General features: G+C 40.8%; 1 protein-coding gene across 1 annotated transcript; it reads right to left on the bottom strand.

Moving 5' to 3' along the window:
* Positions 1-1,290: 1,290 nt before the first annotated feature.
* On the bottom strand, positions 1,291-4,821 carry LOC134060239 (ependymin-like). The gene is made up of 6 exons (XM_062516872.1): positions 4,621-4,821; positions 4,418-4,452; positions 4,153-4,287; positions 3,612-3,798; positions 2,676-2,763; positions 1,291-1,775 (listed from the first exon to the last, which is right to left on the bottom strand). Exons 1-6 carry the CDS (start codon positions 4,697-4,699, stop codon positions 1,661-1,663), a joined length of 639 nt encoding a protein of 212 aa, XP_062372856.1. The 5' UTR covers positions 4,700-4,821; the 3' UTR covers positions 1,291-1,660.
* Positions 4,822-17,159: the final 12,338 nt, after the last annotated feature.

Genomic DNA, 17,159 nt, shown 5'->3' with positions numbered 1-17,159 from the left:
TATCAAAATGCCAACACACAGGAAGTCACATCCATTAAAGGTCAGTTGGATGTGTGCAACCTTGTTAAATACGTGGGGATAATTATTGAATTATCGAATTCGGACTTCGGGGCCTTCTTCACACAGGTCTTGTTGTGGTGGTTCATCTCTAGCACAGGACTTCCTTTAGAATGTGACATGTGACGAGGAGGAAGGGAAACAAAGGCAGGCTGCATGAAGGGTGATTTGTGGGTCACAGACAGAGGTACACACAATTTAGAATGTTTAAATTCAGCTTCCCTTTTAGTGAAGTTTTAATTCCTTTTAGACAAAACCAAACTGTGTGTGTGTGTGTGTGTGAGAGAGAGAGAGAGAGAGAGAGAGAGAGAGTACATACACTATATTAAAGAAAAACATGCAAATAAACAAGGAAAAGCAACAACAACAACAACAATCAAACAAAACAATGGCTGAAGCTGCAGCGATGAAGGATATGAACCTGACCATGCATGACTGAGGGGTGAAAGCACAGGTTTGTTTCAATAAAAGTGAACTCTAGTCTCCCTTGAGATATAGGCCACTTCCCTTCTGCGGTCCTCATGTTCACAGCTGAGGCCCATTTCTAGCCTAGAAATTTAGACGCCCCTAGCGGCAACTAGCCCGTTTCGCCCTTTTAATCAGGATTTCCATGCTCCATACATCACGTCTTTATAGGTTTGGCGTGTACGCACACAACCCAGTGTTAACCAACCCCGTGTTGATTAAACTAATTCATAACCGGCGCGGTGGAACCGACAGCTCTGGTTTAGTCGGCTCAGGGTCAATCAACCTAGAGTTCAGCGTTAACGCTGTGTTTGTTAAACCTCCGTTCGTGAAATACCCCTCTGAGCTGACTACAAACCAAACAGTTCCATCCGCACAGTTTCACATGTTACAGACTTGATTTAAGGCACATGATGCTCATTGCAAAAGCACTATCTGTATTTGTTATCCCTTATTTTCTTTGCTCTCACCCACATTTAATAGAATAAATACTAAAGTTTACATTTCAAATGATAATAAAACCATGTTATCTACATGCATTAACTTTGTAAAAAACATGGTGAAACTGAATGAGTCAATATCAAATAATTATGTCTAAACACTAAACGCTAATTCTCTCCCAGAGGGATTATTTACTCCCAGTGCTTATATACTCATGCTCTCATAATACCATACTCTATTTTCTCAGTTTCAGACTGCATTTGAGCGCAGACAGTTGAAGTTATACATGTGCAGTCAGTTATGCAAGGCATGATTAACACAGCCATGTTTCATTTCTGAGTAGTTTTATTTTGATTAAAAACATTAAAAAAGTACTTCCTGACAAAGAGCAATTCACACAATATTTCAAATCACACATTTTAAAGACACAACTGATGTAATAACTTTCCATCAAATCTTGTTTTCTCAGCTCATCTTAACAACTGGCAGTGAAAGACTTTCCATTAAAAAATAAAACTTCAGTTTTCCAAAACAAACAAAGAATAATCAGTGATGGAAATGTATGAAACACAATGTATGTCTTGGCTTTTTGTATGTTGCCTTTATTGCAGTGAAATCAGATACATTCCACGATCAAGCGCATGATAGGATCCTCCACAGCCCTCTCGCCAGAAGGAAAAAAACCCTCCCACCATTCTCAGTGAAAGATGGAGAAGAAATCAACTTTCTCCCCAACCTCCAGCTTGGCGTCCTTGCAAAATGGTGGTGGGATGAACACATTGGGATCGACCCCGAGCATGTTGTTGTAGTAGCTGTTCAAAAGAAGATGAAGACAAGTGTCAGATTTGCGTGCACTAAAGCACGAACCGAAAAACACTACACTCCAAACACTACAATCGACTCCGAGCATGTTGTTGTAGTAGCTGTTCAAAAGAAGATGATGACAAGTGTCAGATTTGCGCGTAGTCTTCCAGGCAGCGCGGCCATTGTCATCTTAAAGGCACCTAGTCCTAAACCTAACCCTTAACCCATGCCTAACCCTAGCGCCTTCCAGGCAGCGCTGCCTTGAAGACACCGTTGGGGGCTTAAAACACCAAGAAACCAGATTTGTGTGCACTAAAGCAGCATGTTTTTGGTTCCAAGGACCCCTTTTAGGGGATAACATTTTCCGAGGACCCCCTTGTAACTGTAACAGTTAACCATTCGTATTCTCTGAAGTTGTGGCCGGGTCCACTATCCCAAGTTAATGTGGGTAGGACCAAATAGACACAATTTGATTGTTTTATGGGTGAAAAGAGCATCATCTTTTTAAAATGTTAACTTTATCATTTCAAGCAAATTATGGGTCACGGACCCCACTTTGAGAACCACTGCACTAAAGCATGAACAGCAGAACATTACATTCCAAGGGCCTCCATTACTCAAATGCATCGATACACTCAGTTGTCTCGGCCTGGTCCAGCTTCACCTCTTTGCGACTAATTGTCTTCCTTGTCTCGATATTATTTGCTCTATTAAGTTTTCTATTTTGCCATGAAATGCATGAGCATTTGAAAATAAGACAAGTAGATTTGGCATTTGGTAAGCTTGTCTTTGAAACAAAAGCAAGCGTTCTATATTGATCAAATGCATGTAGTAATTATAATAAACAAACAAACAAAACAACAACAACAACAACAACAACAACACAGCACATTGTGATTTTGACTAACCTCACACTCATCCATCCCATATTCTTAGTCTTCACAAGCGAAGAGACGGGCAGGCAACCGAACTCAGTGAAGGACAGCATGTAGTTGCCTAAAGGGAAGACAGAAATAGAGACAAGGAACATGAGAAACATAAAAATTAAGCCAGGAGCAAAAGTAAAGAAAAGAGTTTTTTTCCCTTTTGTTCTCTCACAATCGCTACCTATACTTCAAAAAACAAAAATGTTTCCAAATTCTTAACACAACAACACACCTGTAAGACACAATTAGCCAAATAAGTAACACTTTGAATGATTGTTAACACAAGTTTACTAAAACACTTTTAAACCATTAACACAGCAACATCCATGAAATAGTTCATTGGCCGCTCAGAACTGTATCTGTATACTAAACAATTTCATAACACAAACAGCTCCCTCTTTATGCAAAAAAAAAAATCAAAACAAGCTTAACTTCAATATCAAATCAGTCTTTCAAAACAACGAACACATGCTTTTTTCTATCATAAGACAGACATGCAGTAATTTCATGTCAAACATACTGGTGTTTTGCTAAATAATAATAACAATAATGTTTCAAGAACCTGCATACAATGTGCAATAACGAACTATAAGGCAAGCTGGAGACTAATGTAGGTTGACCAAAGGATAGTAACAATCAGAGGCAGGGTAAGCAATGCTGGAGTTTGCTTCTCCTTAGCAAAACTATAAAGTAAAAGGAACATTCAAAATTGAACAATGTGTAGGACGATCATTTTTCCTTTACAGTGTTCTCACAGAATGGAGAGCTAGTGGATTGTGAGGACATTCATTGAAAGTCACAAAAAGGGTTACTGTACGTGTTAGAATTCTCTTAGCATTGCTGACCCTACCTTTAAGCGGGTCAAACTCTGCCTAAAGGCCCGTCCATGCAGACCATAATAATCCTAACAAGTCTCACCGCTCTTGTCAGGCATGTCCCCCCACCAGGAGTTGACCAGCAGACCCTGTCCAGGCCCGGAGGAGGTTCCCAGGACCACCTGGGAGACGAAGGCGGCCCCCTTGGGGACCTCCATGGGGTGGAAGTCGGACTTCAGGGCCTTCTTCACGCAGGTCTTGTCTTTGTCGTTGATCTCGTACAGGACTTCCTGTAGAGTATGACATGTGATGAGGAAAGGGAACAAAGGCAGGCTACATGTCAGGTGATTTGGGTCACAGAAGAAGGTTCACACATTTAAGAATGTTTAACAATGGGTTCACCTTCCCTTTTAGAGAAGTTTTAATTCCCGTGGGACAAAACAAAACTCTCTGTGTGTGTGTGTGTGTGTGTGTGCGTGCGTGCGTGCGTGCGTGCGTGCGTGCGTGCGTGCGTGCGTGCGTGCGTGCGTGCGTGCGTGCGTGCGTGCGTGTGTGTGTGTGTGTGTGTGTGTGTGTGTGTCATCATAGGCACATCATAAGTGGGTGCTGCAGTTGGACCAGTTGGCTACTGGTGCTGCTGATACCTCATTGAAGAGCATGAGTGCATTGTAGGTGAAGCTCTTGTTGTTGTAAGTCCCAATCTCTCCAACGTGGATGCGCTGGTTAATGCCATCGTAAGCATACATCCCAACAGCCCACAGTTGGTCATTTTGGGTTCCCTGAAAGTGGAGGGGTGCATGAAGGCAAATCACTTTTCCATTGACAATAACATTTTCATACAGTAGATTCTACACGCAGACATTGGTTTGTGGTTAATAGATGGTATTGTGGGAAGGTTGTGAAACTTACCACTGTCATGCCTCCAGTATAAAGAGGTGGAGACCCTTAAACATAACAAGAGCAAATTTGAGTTGGATTTAAGACTTACACCGATGGTGGGAAAGATACCCCCCTTTCACACAGACAGACACACACACACACACACACACACACACACACTTTTCCACACGCACTTCTCTCTCTCGTTCACTACCCTCCATTGTCACACTTACTGCAAGGCAGCGGTTTTTGTGGGAAACAGAAGGCTGGAGCCAGGCACATGGCCAGGGAAATCCAATACGTCGCCTGCATGTTTCTAACCCTTCAACTTCACCCTGAACACTTGAACACAACTAAAAAGTTCTCTTAGCCTCTCAGCCTTCTGCAGTCTGCCTCTCTCTCTCTCTCTCTCTCTCTCTCTCTCTCTCTCTCTCTCTCTGCGGCTCGTCTCACGGAGCAGCACTGTAAACAATGACACAGGGAAACTGACAGCCAATCTCTGGAGTCTCCACTCCCCCTTACTTCCTTATTTATGCAAACACAGTCCATTCCGTGACTCCTCTTTCCTGGTTTTCCATGAGCCAGATCCTTTCACCTACTGTAGATGTGCTTTTGTTGTACCGGAAATTTGATGACAGATACGACCATTGTCCACACGTTTTTTTTTTTGGATATCAGAGTTTATTGTCTTTACAATAAAATAATATGTTTTAGGAATAAACAACTAAGGAATATGACTCTCTGTTTGTAAAGTGTCGTAAAGTGTTTGATTTATAAGATCATTCACTCTGAGGTCATGCTCCTGCTGATTGGAGCGCTTTGGGTTGTAAAAAAAAAAACGGAGTGATTATTTGCACCCGGGTGTAAATAGTGGAATGGAGGCATTTTCTTATTTGCACCCAAACCGGAAATGCGTGCTATCCAACATAGCGGGACCATCTTGGCAGGAGATGGCCTACCTAAATCTAACAAGTTAGGATTATTAAAACTATATTTGAGATGGGAAAGTGGTGCTAAATTTCCACAAACTTTATTCAGTGAACGGGTAAAGCCGTCCGTTTGCAACCACAATCAAGAAACACGATCTTTTTGTTTTGTTTACTGTTACCTAGCAACCCCAACAAGTGAGTCAATAATTAGTATTCTCCCCTTCCACTTCGACGGGGCGCAGTACAGTGGTAAAGTGACTGGTTTACCATGCTGGAGGTGCTGGGTTCGAACCTTAGATTAATTATTTTTTTTTTGCCTGCCAAAGTACGCACCATGACTTCTTTTTTCTTAGATGACGTTACCTCGCGGCAAATAAGAGTTTGTGCTTTTTGAACCTGTCAAAGATTTACTGGTTTTATTTCAGTTATGAGTAGAGTTAAGTAGAAGTAGGCTTCAGTAGTTGTTAGAAAGGTTGTGTTTTGACTTTGAGCCCCCAACGCTGCCTGGAAGGCGCTTAGGCGTGGGTTAAGGTTAAGGTTAGGTTAAGGTTAGGGTTAAGGTTAGGTTAAGGTTAGGTTAAGGTTAGGGTTAAGGTTAGGAGTAGGATTAAGTGTTTTTAAGTCAACAGTGGCAGCGCTGCCTGGAAGACAACTCAGAAAACAACTCTTTAAAGTAGCTTGTCTTTGATGAAGCTACCACATGACCACTCATTACCCTAATATTTGTATAATCACTTCCAAGTAACCCAGACATGGCAAAACAGCTAAAAACTGTTCAAAACTATTAGGCCTAGCCTACTGTAGAGCTGGTAAATACACAGGCCTATTGACAGAGAACATGGATGTTAGACATCGGGTGTAAATAGTATTGTTGATTATTACACTATTTACACCCGGGTGTAAATAGTAATGTTGATTATTACACTATTTACACCCGGGTGTAAATAGTAATGTTGATTATTACACTATTTACACCCGGGTGTAAATAGTAATGTTGATTATTTGCACCCGGGTGTAAATAGTAATGTTCATTATTTACACCCGGGTGCAAATAGTCTCTGCCAAAAAAAAAAACGCTACATAAATAAAAGTGACTGAACTTGACTTGACTTGTAACAATATAGTCGGGACAACAATGTTAGCAATAAACTATAGAGAATGGGAACGGAAGTTAGCGGCGCAATGCATTCTGGGACAAAAGGGGCGTTTCCCTCCATTAGGTGAGGCCGCGGCGCGAATTATAAACAAGAAACCTATGGAAACCTATGATATTTCGAACAAGATCGGCTAGCCAAAACAGTAACACTAGATGTAAACATTTAGGCTACTATGCTAAAAACTAGTAGTAGAAGTAGTAATGGACCGTACAGAGACAAGCTCCTGCCAGACGCGAGGAAACGTTATATAGAAAAGATATCTTTGATCGGTAACATGGATCCCTATGACAGACCGTCTGGAGAGTGGACGTGAGACCCTGAAAGTAATACAAAGACACTCCGTTGTTGATTTTTTTTACCTGACGATCGTGGGCACGGACGTTACATCCAACAACACAACAGGTTCGTCCCATGATGTGTGAAAAACAGTGTTAGAAACAGCGAGTTAGCAATGTTTTACGATGTTTACAATGGTACAGCATTGGCAGCAGCGTACAAGTGGCCTCACGTATGTATCCCAGACGCCACCGCGGCGCAACCGCGAAATGTCCGCGACGTCACATTCCCATTCTCTATACAACTTCATCCTTGATTGGATGCTAACATCATTGAGGTCATAAAAACATTTCTTTTTAACTTTTGTTTACTTGAGGTATGTAATCCAGTTGTAAAGAGGTGATGCCATAATTCTTATCAATAATTCTTTCTCCGGGTCCAACTGGTCCTAGCTGCTCATTTTTTCCTAAAGACAGTAAAAGACACAATGCCTTCTATTCAGAGTACAAAATTGTCATTCTAACACTCACTTGTTCCCTCCACATAGCAAACTGTTCCCACAAAGTTGGGAGCATGGAATTGTCCAAAATATCTTGGTTAAGGCTAAAGCATTCAGAGTCTCTTTCACTGGAACTAAGGGGCCAAGCCCAGCTCGGGGGTGGTGGCCCCTTCCTGTTCCAACATGACTGTGCACCAGGGCACCAAGCAAGGTCCATAAAGACATAGATGACAGAATTTGATGTACTGTAGATGAACTTGGTTGGCCTGCACAAAAGTCCTGACCTCAACCCAATAGAACACCTTTGGGATGAATTAGAGCGGAGACTGAGAGGCACTCTCCTCGTCCAGCATCAGTTTGTAACCTCACATACTGTATCCGCTTTTGGAAGAAGGGTCAAAATTTCCCATAAACACACACCTAAACATTGTGGAAAGCCTTCCTAGAAGAGTTGAAGCTGTTATAGCTGCAAAGGGCGGACTGACATCATGTTATACCCTATGGATTGGGATGTCACTTAAGTTAACTATGTGAGTCAAGGCAGGTGACCCAATACTTTTGGCAATGTAGTGTATATCTTGTATGCAGAATGTAAGGGATAATGTACAACACCGGTCATTATAGGGAATATACTGTAAGTCCTGACAGGGTGAACAGGACCCTGACACGCTAATAGAGGGCTCTTGCTTTGTCCTGAAGGGACTTATTTTCCCAATAATGACCGGTGTTATGAAGAGCTGTGAAATAAAGTAAAAGAAAATTGCCTGCATTCTTTATTAATTTGTCTTTTATTTAGTTGGGTTTAGAGAGAGGACTGAGATTCCATTTCATGATGTGTCCTTATACCCCCTCTAACAACACATGGAACACACTCTCTCAAAAAGGATGTGTTTAGGTAAGGACAACACAGTTTTGTGTTGTTTTCAACACAAATTGTGTTATTTTCAACACATATTGTGTAACAAATAACACAACTTTTGTTGTAAAACAACACAAAAACTGTGTTTTCCTTACCTAAACACATCAATGTGTAATTTCTTTTTGAGAGTGCTCCTATTTTACTTTAACAATGTGAACAAATCAGTGGCTTACTATTATGTTGTTGTTACATGTGATTTCATGATTGGCTATGGAATTATTCTCAAATCAGAACTTCCCGGAAGACTTTGTAAAAGACGTGAATGGAAATAGCTTACAGTAGGACACAGAACACTTGGCAGGATTCAACAACATAGAGCATCAGCACGGCTACATACACAGAGTGGCTTTCACTGGTTAAGCAATGACCTTGTGTTGAGTGCTTGTACTTGTAAGACGACAGCATATCTCTTGATGTGTGTGTGAGAGAGAGAGAGAGAGAGAGAGAGAGAGAGAGAGAGAGAGAGAGAGAGAGAGAGAGAGAGAGAGAGAGAGAGAGAGAGCAGGTACAGTATGCATATGCATGTGTTTGTGTTGGTGGCTGGTTGAAAGCCCGGAATGGATTTGGGCTGGACTGAGTCACATGAGTTAGTTATGTCTCACTGTCATATGATTCAGGGAGTGTCACCTCGCCTCACCTGGCCAGACGGGGAAGCACCTTTACCTGAGCACAAGGTCTAATGACTGTTGAAGTAATGGTCAGGTGCTCTTTAATACAGCCCTTTTTATCCACATGTTGTATTAGCTTTTTCTGTTGATGGACTTTGAAGTGTAATGCATTGGCATGTGATTTTGAGGAGTCACAAGACTTTCTGACTGATACTGTAAATCGGTGCCAAAATAATTCGAAGTGTCATGTGGATTTAGCTGTTTGTAATTTAGCTCAGTTTAGTTTAATTGAGTTAAGCTTAGTATATGGCCATGACAATGATGTCATTTTAAAGGCAAAAAGAACCTTAAGTAGAGAAAAACTCAGGTGTGTATCTTGCTATGTCATATTTGGAATACTGCAAATGTTGCCATGTTTGATTTAAACATCTTCGTATTATAAGTCAGGGGAGGATCACCCATCTTGAGAATTCACATAGAAGTAGCGTACATTGTAGAAACAATAGGCCTATAGCTTTTTTTCAGCAGACATCGAAACATAGCCTACACATTCCCAAACGGATAATATCTTTCACTCATCATTTTTAAGTCTCGCGCCTATGCCTGCTCAGCATAAGCTGCTCTCTCTATCTCCCCCCCTCCGAGGTAGCTAGACCCTACAAGATCCCTACAAGATTTTCACACAGCCTATGTGTGTAAAAATTATTTGCAGCTGAAATTCGAAGTTTTGGCCAAAACATTAACGGCAAGCGAAACTTCAGTGGGGGCAGGGAGGTAGACTTTGTTGTTAGACTCCCCTAAAGAGTGTCTAAAGGTCTAAAGCTGCCAGTTAGAACTGTCGTTCAAAAACAATTTACGATTAGATAGTTGTTCTTATTAAACTGCATGTGTAAAGCTTGATATTATTGGAAGGAATTATTAACCTTATTATTAGCCTTAAAGCACTATTCCCTCTGAAAACATTGCAGAAGCCCGCTACTTCTCTCTCCCACCACTCCAAAACAAAACTGTTATCTGTCACAGCAATAGGCAAGTCAATTTTGAATCACAATGGTCAACGTTTCAGCACTTTTTTGGATCGTTCTGACGGTAGCCTAATGACTAGGTGCAACGACTTGATTATTTTCAGCCGATAACTGAATGTCATAGCCTATTCGTAGATTAACCCTTTCATGCACGCATTATGAAAAAAAGTGTCTAGATTTTTTTAGTATTGATTTTATTACTCTATATGAGCCCAATATTGAAAATCAGTTGGAATTTTTTAAAAATATGCTTTTATATAGAAGTTATGTTACTGTCCACGTATGTGAATAAAAGAATAAAATGTAATGACAGAAAATGTGGAAACTATGGCCCTCTACTTCCTCCATACTACCCACTCAGCCCTCTACTACCCCCATACTACCCACCCACCTCTCTACTACCTCCATACTACCCGCCCAACCCCTCTACTACCCCCATTATTGCTCACCGACCCTCACCCACCCCTCTACTGCCCCCATATTACCCACCTCTACTACCACCACTACCCAACCACCCCTCTACTACATCCCTACTACCCACCCCTCTACTACTAATCCACCCACCCCTCTAGTACTCTCATACCCACCCCTCTACTACCCACCCACCCCTCTACTACCCCCATATTACCATACCACCTTGGCATTACCACATGTAATTAGGTCATTATTTATAAATATGTTTACCAAATGTTTGTTTCTTTGTAATTTAAAGCAATTAAAATCATATTTGAAAAAAAAAAAAAAAAGTCCTAGTTACAAAATCTTATTTTTGGCCATTTAACTCCTCTGTTGCGCAACGTCCACATACGGGGACAGTTGCTTTTTAGGGTCTACAAACTCTATTTTACATCCGATTTAATTTCTGAAAACATAGAGTTGTTCAACACACTCTCCTGTACAGCATAATATTTTTTTACATGATTTTGCCTTCTTGAGTACTAGCTTTTTACAGATATGCCTGGAGCATTCAGCATTTGGCCATTACTGTCACTCATGTTGAATTGATGATGTCATCAAGCAGTCAATATTCCAAATATAAGATGATACATATTGTTAATATATTGCCAAGGACCTACTAAAACTGCCCTGAAGTGGATTGGTGTATATCAACATGATAAATAAGTAGAAAACAGAGTTAAAGTTACTGTCCTCGCATGTGGACGTTGCGCATGAACTGCACTCAAACTACCGTGTGTGACATTGATTTAATCATCTTTATAACAATCTCCAAAATATTAAAAACTAATACTCATATTTATTAAAAACGAAATAGGCCTATATAAAAAAATACTACGAAAAAGTTGAAAGTCAAGTTTGCTTAAGGTTTGTTCAAGAACTCTTCCAGAGTTTCTACCTCAAACGTGCTGTATGTCATAATGAAACAACTACAGACTATCAACACGGTTTGACACGAATGAGACATGGCTTAGGCTAGTGCAAAAGGAATCTATGACCAAACGATTTGATTCGTGCACGAAGCGCCATCTAGCTATCATTATGTGTAAGTGACAGCGTCCCAGTCTAAGGACTCAGCGGTCATTTGACCGCCTCACCGCGCTTTAAGTAGTTCACACCAGCACGGCGCTTCTAGTAGGTCGTCAAAGCGGTCAAATGACCGGGGCGCGGCGCTTCTAGGTATAAGTGGGTCAGAACGGCCCGGCGCTTCTAGTGTTAACACCTGTTATGATTAAAGGGGACCAGTATTTGTTGTATGTTCTCTTTATTTATAAGCACATAATAATTCAAGTTTAATTCTATATGTAATTCTAATAACTGATCTAATAGCCTATGTACAAATTTGATATCACAGAGTGTGTTGTTCTCTGATTCCAGTGTTGACATAGCCTGGCTAGCACCTACCACTTCTCAATGAGACGTAGTCTGACAACCAAACGTTAATTTTCTCATATTTGAAAAAATGGCCAGATCCGTTCATCGGGCGCTACGGATGTCTACCCCCCCCTGTTCTGTGATTGGTCCCCTATCTGAGGCAAAATTTGGGTGGTAGTTTCCAGGCTGCCTTAGCAGCATGAATCAAATCGTGCACAAGGCAGCATGGGAACACCCAGGCCAGTGTTGACAGGCTACTGCTGTTGAGGTTCCTCTACGGCTCTGAGTCCTCAGATGTCCAGCAGGGGGCAGCAGCAGCTCTTCTTCAGGCTCTGCAGCACAGACTGGACTTCTCCTGCTCCTCTGCTATGGACCTGACAGAAGAGACACAGGAACCACCTCTGCCCCTGAGACCTGAGGACTGCAGGGTCGTCTCCATGGTGATCCAGAGGGTCAGCGTCGACCCTGAGCTCATGCTGATGGACTGTGATGTGGAGGAGGCGGGGCTAGAACACCTTTTCTCTGTTCTAGAGAGAATCCATCTGAGGTGAGATGTGACGCTGTTTTCTAAGATGATCATGTGACTTATTTCTGTTTACCTGAAGAGAAGCCTTTCTCAAGTACATGACATTGTGATTGGAGATCCATTTTAGGTGACATTTGAGGCTTTTTGTTAAGTTATTATTTTTTTTATTTCTTTTTAATCTTCAGATCTCCCATATAAAATCTCTCAGACAACTACTGGTCTAAACAAAGGACTCTAAAGCTTGAAACATAATTGTACATGCATGGTTGTTAAATATGATGATTGCTGTACTGAAATTGTTTGATAATTGTGGTCACCATTCACATTTACGTTCATATTCTCTCTCTCTCCCTCCCTCTCAGGTGCAGTAAGGGCCAGTTGTTGCAGCTCCTGACGCTGGTGTGTGTCGGCTCTGAGAGAGAGTGTGTGAGGAGAGCCGTGTCTCTCTCCCATGCTGTGCGTGGGGAAGTGGACCTCAGTCACACTGCGCTGGACGTTCGGGCCTGTGGATCTCTGGCGCTGTTTCTGGAATATTCTGAGGGGCTGTCAGAACTGGACCTCAGCCACTGCCAGCTCACAGACCAATGCCTGGAGCCATTGCTCCCACATTTGCACAAATCACAGTCCCTGGAGTAAGTGTGTGTGTGTGTGTGTGTGTGTGTACAGTACACACTAGCTTATCTGTAAGTTGTGTGTAACAGTGTTTATGTGTAGTTGTAGTTGTATTTTTTTTTGGTTGTACATATGGTTGTTAGTATTTCCTGTGGTGACCTCATGCTCCTTCATGCTGTGTGTGTGTGTGTGTGTGTGTGTGTGTGTGTGTGTGTGTGTACATCTGCTTATTTGTAAGTTGTGTAGAACAGTGTTTGTGTAGTTGTGTTTGTTGTATTTCCTGTCATGACTTCATGCTCTTCCTGCTTCCTCCAGCCTCAGTAACAACAGCCTCACAGATGAAGGGGCTCAGCTGATCCACAATGCCGTCAATGCAGCCACATCCATTCAGACCGTAAGGTTAGTGTGATATTAAGGTATTGTACTGTGTACATTTATGAGGTATTGTACTATGTACTGTACATTCATGTTTTTTTTATTTAATCGTCAAATTTAATGAATAAGAACAATTTTCATGTGTTCCTGTCTGCAGACTCTTCAACAATAAGATTAGGAGAAGAGAGCTCTTCCAGGGAGACGCACGCTTTGAGCTGTGGTGACCCTGTAGGTGTGCTGCTATCGCCACTGGATTTGACCTGATGTGTTTCATACTCACACCATGCCATACAATGCACAGGAAAGGGCTCATCCTGATGTAGTTCATGAGTTCAGAAGTGAGACAGTGATCAAAGCAGGAAGGAAACAGGACAAACATGTCATATCAGGACAACGTGCTGTTGGAGAGATTGTAAGGATGCTCAGAGGAGTTGAAGTGTAAGAAGAAAGTGAAGTGACATTGTGTGTTGTGTCACACATTTATTGGGTTCCATGGATGAAGAAAATACATTAGATGACAAATCTCAGATCTTTCAAGTACATTACAAGTATATATATATATATATATATATATATATATATATATATGTGTGTGTGTGTGTGTGTGTGTGTGTGTGTGTGTGTGTGTTTTGTTTAGCAATGTACTTGGTCTTACTTTAACCATTGTGCCTTACTATTTATTTGATGCTGAATTCTGCCTTACTATTTATTTGATGCTGAATTTTGCATTTGACATGATTTAAAAAAAAAAAAAGACTTTGGATTGGTGTGTGTGTGTGTGTGTGTGTGTGTGTGTGTGTGTGTGTCATAGGCGTAATTTGCGGGGGGGTTACAGAGGTCATGCCCCCCCCCCCAATCATATCCAGCCCCTATAACCCCCTAATATAACCCCCTCAATATCATCACATAATTCAGATTACACTGAATATGAAATATTCTGGATGAATAGTTTTTGTTTGTTTTCTTTATTCATTTCATTTTCCAGCAAGATAGTATCATGTTTTAAATATTCTGAAATGTACCCCCCTGCCCACCGACTACTTGGTATTACCCAACCTGCGTTCTCTACCGAAAGTTTGTTTACTATTTTGCGCAGTCGCTGGGACGAATGGTTGGAGAAAGCTCTCAGCTCAGGTGCATGCTAACGGGTGGGAAGATGAAAAAGACATTGAAAGGCAGCCAGACAGCATTTTTTCATTGTTGGTTGACACCAACCAAAAATAGGGAAAAATCCTGACCAAAGGTATACCCCTATAGCTAAGTTAGCTGTTAAATTAGCTGATGATTTGTTGACTGGAGTTGGCTGGCTAGCCCTATGAGCCCGACGGGCCAAAGTGCATCAAAAACACACCCTTTCTTCTCTGTTACATTGCTCCGCGATTATTAGTCAGTCACAGCGAGATGAGCCCTATATTGCACGAAAGAGCAGAACAGGGGCTTTCCAACGAGACACCATGGGGCAGCCGTGGTGTACTGGTTAGCGCATCGGGCTTGTAACCGGAGGGTTGCCGGTTCGATCCCCGACCAGTCCACCACGGCTGAAGTGCCCTTGAGCAAGGCACCTAACCCCCCACTGCTCCCCGAGCGCCGCTGGTTGGGCAGGCAGCTCACTGCTCTGGGTTGTGTGATTCACCTCACTGTGTGTTCACTGTGTGCTGTGTGTTCACTAATTCGGTTAAAATTAGGTTAAATGCAGAGAACTGAATTTCCCTCACGGGATCAAAAAAGTATATATTCTATTCTATTCTATTCTATATGGCACGCATGTCAGATGAAAGAGGAGAGCTAGAGCTATCCACAGATACCAAACAAAACCTTCTAGGCCATAAAACAGACGAAGTGACAACAAAATAATAACTTAATTTAGCTCCACTTACCCCATGTTTTTGTTGTACCCCATGTTCATAATCCAACATTATCATGTGTTTATGGCAAGTCACGTTCATAATACGGTTTTGAGATCCTAGCAAACTCCTGTATGGTATCCAATTCAAGACTCATATTGCATCCAAATAAACATTTTTTGCCTTTACTTTGTTCATTGCAAGGCAGTAAAAAATATTATAGAGAAGAGAATCATCATCTGTGCACGTCACGTGTGCAGTGCTACCACGCAAACAAGTCAGGTCAGATCAGCTAGTGTCACAAATATGCAACGCAAAAAGTGTCAAAAAGTCATTTCTCATCACTAAATAAGAATTGCCATTTATTTCTGGAAGGCACACACCACATATTTCTGTAAATTGCTCAGCCCCAAAGTATACCTCCACCATGGTTCTTATATTGCAATTTTCAGGACAGTCAGGCCTACACAACCATGCAAGTCATGTCGAGCTGTCAGCTTGCTGTGGTGAGAAAGAATTTGTATAGTATGCGTTTTAGATTTGTATTATTTAAAAATCTAAATCAAATCAATGCAAGTATTTATACAGTACATGTAGTAGATCTGGGTAGCCTAGACTGTGCTGAAAAAAAAAACTATATGTAGCATGTGTGAATGGCACTTACAATGACCAGGATAAATGCTTCTAACTAGAGTGAAAATGCCCTTAAAACAGCCTAGGGCTCATAGTGCAGGCGCGCACTTTATACATAGGCCTACACACAAGACGGTCCATGTGAGCACACTGAATTTACATTTTTTTCCAATCACTTTGCTACTATTTTCAGTACCTTGATGTCATTCACATCTTCAAAGAAATCTTTCACTTGCACAATCATTGGTTCAAAAAACAAATTTACTGTGAAATACCACTGAAACATAACTATAGATCACCCGCACACAAGCAACTGATAGTTTTATTGTGTCATTGTTCGTACAATCATTAGATATTGTAGAACAAAATAGGTGATACAGGTTTCATTATGGTACTACATGTACAGTACAGTAAGCACATCTCTGTAAAAGTCATGCAGTAGTAGAGAGAATACTACAGACACAGTGAAAGTTTGTAATATATTGATGCAAAACACTACAGTACAATCACAACATAGGTTTATTTGAATTAAAGTAAAAATAACTACTATGAAATAGAAAAGAAAAGACATCCTGATGAAAATATAAAATATATAAACAAAAAAGTTTTATTTATATAAAGATATAAAATATTAGGCTACATCCATGGATATTGTCTAATTGGTTCAAGCTCCACGCTTGGTGACAGTGAATCTTGTCACAGTATCTTGACATTTTAATTTCATTCTTTCATTTTTGGCAGTAAACATGGAAGATTGTTTGTCTGTTTCTATGCATTACAGTAAGAGTAATGCAACAGTTACTTATCATTTTGAGCAGTTGTATCAATTGATCGTTAGATCATTGTAAGGAAATGAATAGACTCTCATTTGAAATGTAATGCGTGAATTGCCTTTTTAAATAGCAGTACTTTGATGTTAAGTTGTATCCTATTGAACAGGTGATTTTTGTTGAATGAACAAATTATCTAAGTTGTATGTGTATTGTGTCCAAGTAATTGAGAAAAGGGTTAGAGTTTTGAAATGTGCATTTTGATCATTGGTTGTGAGTTTTGTGTCTAGAGATGTGAAAAATGACATTAAGGTTCTGAAAATAGTAGCAAAGTGATTGTAAAAAACTGTAACTACTGTGTCATTATGGCACAAACAGTCGAGTGAACAGCTGCATTTACGTTAAGTAGCCTAGCCTAAATCATCATGATGTATTTCTAATAAAGGAACGGCAAATTAGCATGTTACCTTTTGCACAAGAAAATTATTAAATAAATAAATAACTTGATAAATATGCCGCAAGTTTAACCCCCCCAATGGTAGACCCAAAGTTACGCCCTTGGTGTGTGTGTGTGTGTGTGTGTGTGTGTGTGTGTGTGTGTGTGTGTGTGTGTGTGATACTGCAATTGTTTATTGAAAACTATTAGTGTTGGAAGAGTGTTAACATGACCATTTCATTACGTCGATGTTGGAATGTTTAATGCTGATTTAAGTAGCCTACACCAAGTCCCTTACGGCTATAGAAGAGTTAATGTAGTTTAGTTCATAAT

The sequence above is a fragment of the Sardina pilchardus genome, chromosome 16 (genome assembly GCF_963854185.1).
Source record: "Sardina pilchardus chromosome 16, fSarPil1.1, whole genome shotgun sequence".
Lineage (NCBI taxonomy): Eukaryota > Metazoa > Chordata > Actinopteri > Clupeiformes > Clupeidae > Sardina > Sardina pilchardus.
The sequence above is the reverse complement of the archived record's forward strand: the minus strand, read 5'-3'. Positions and strand labels throughout refer to the sequence as shown.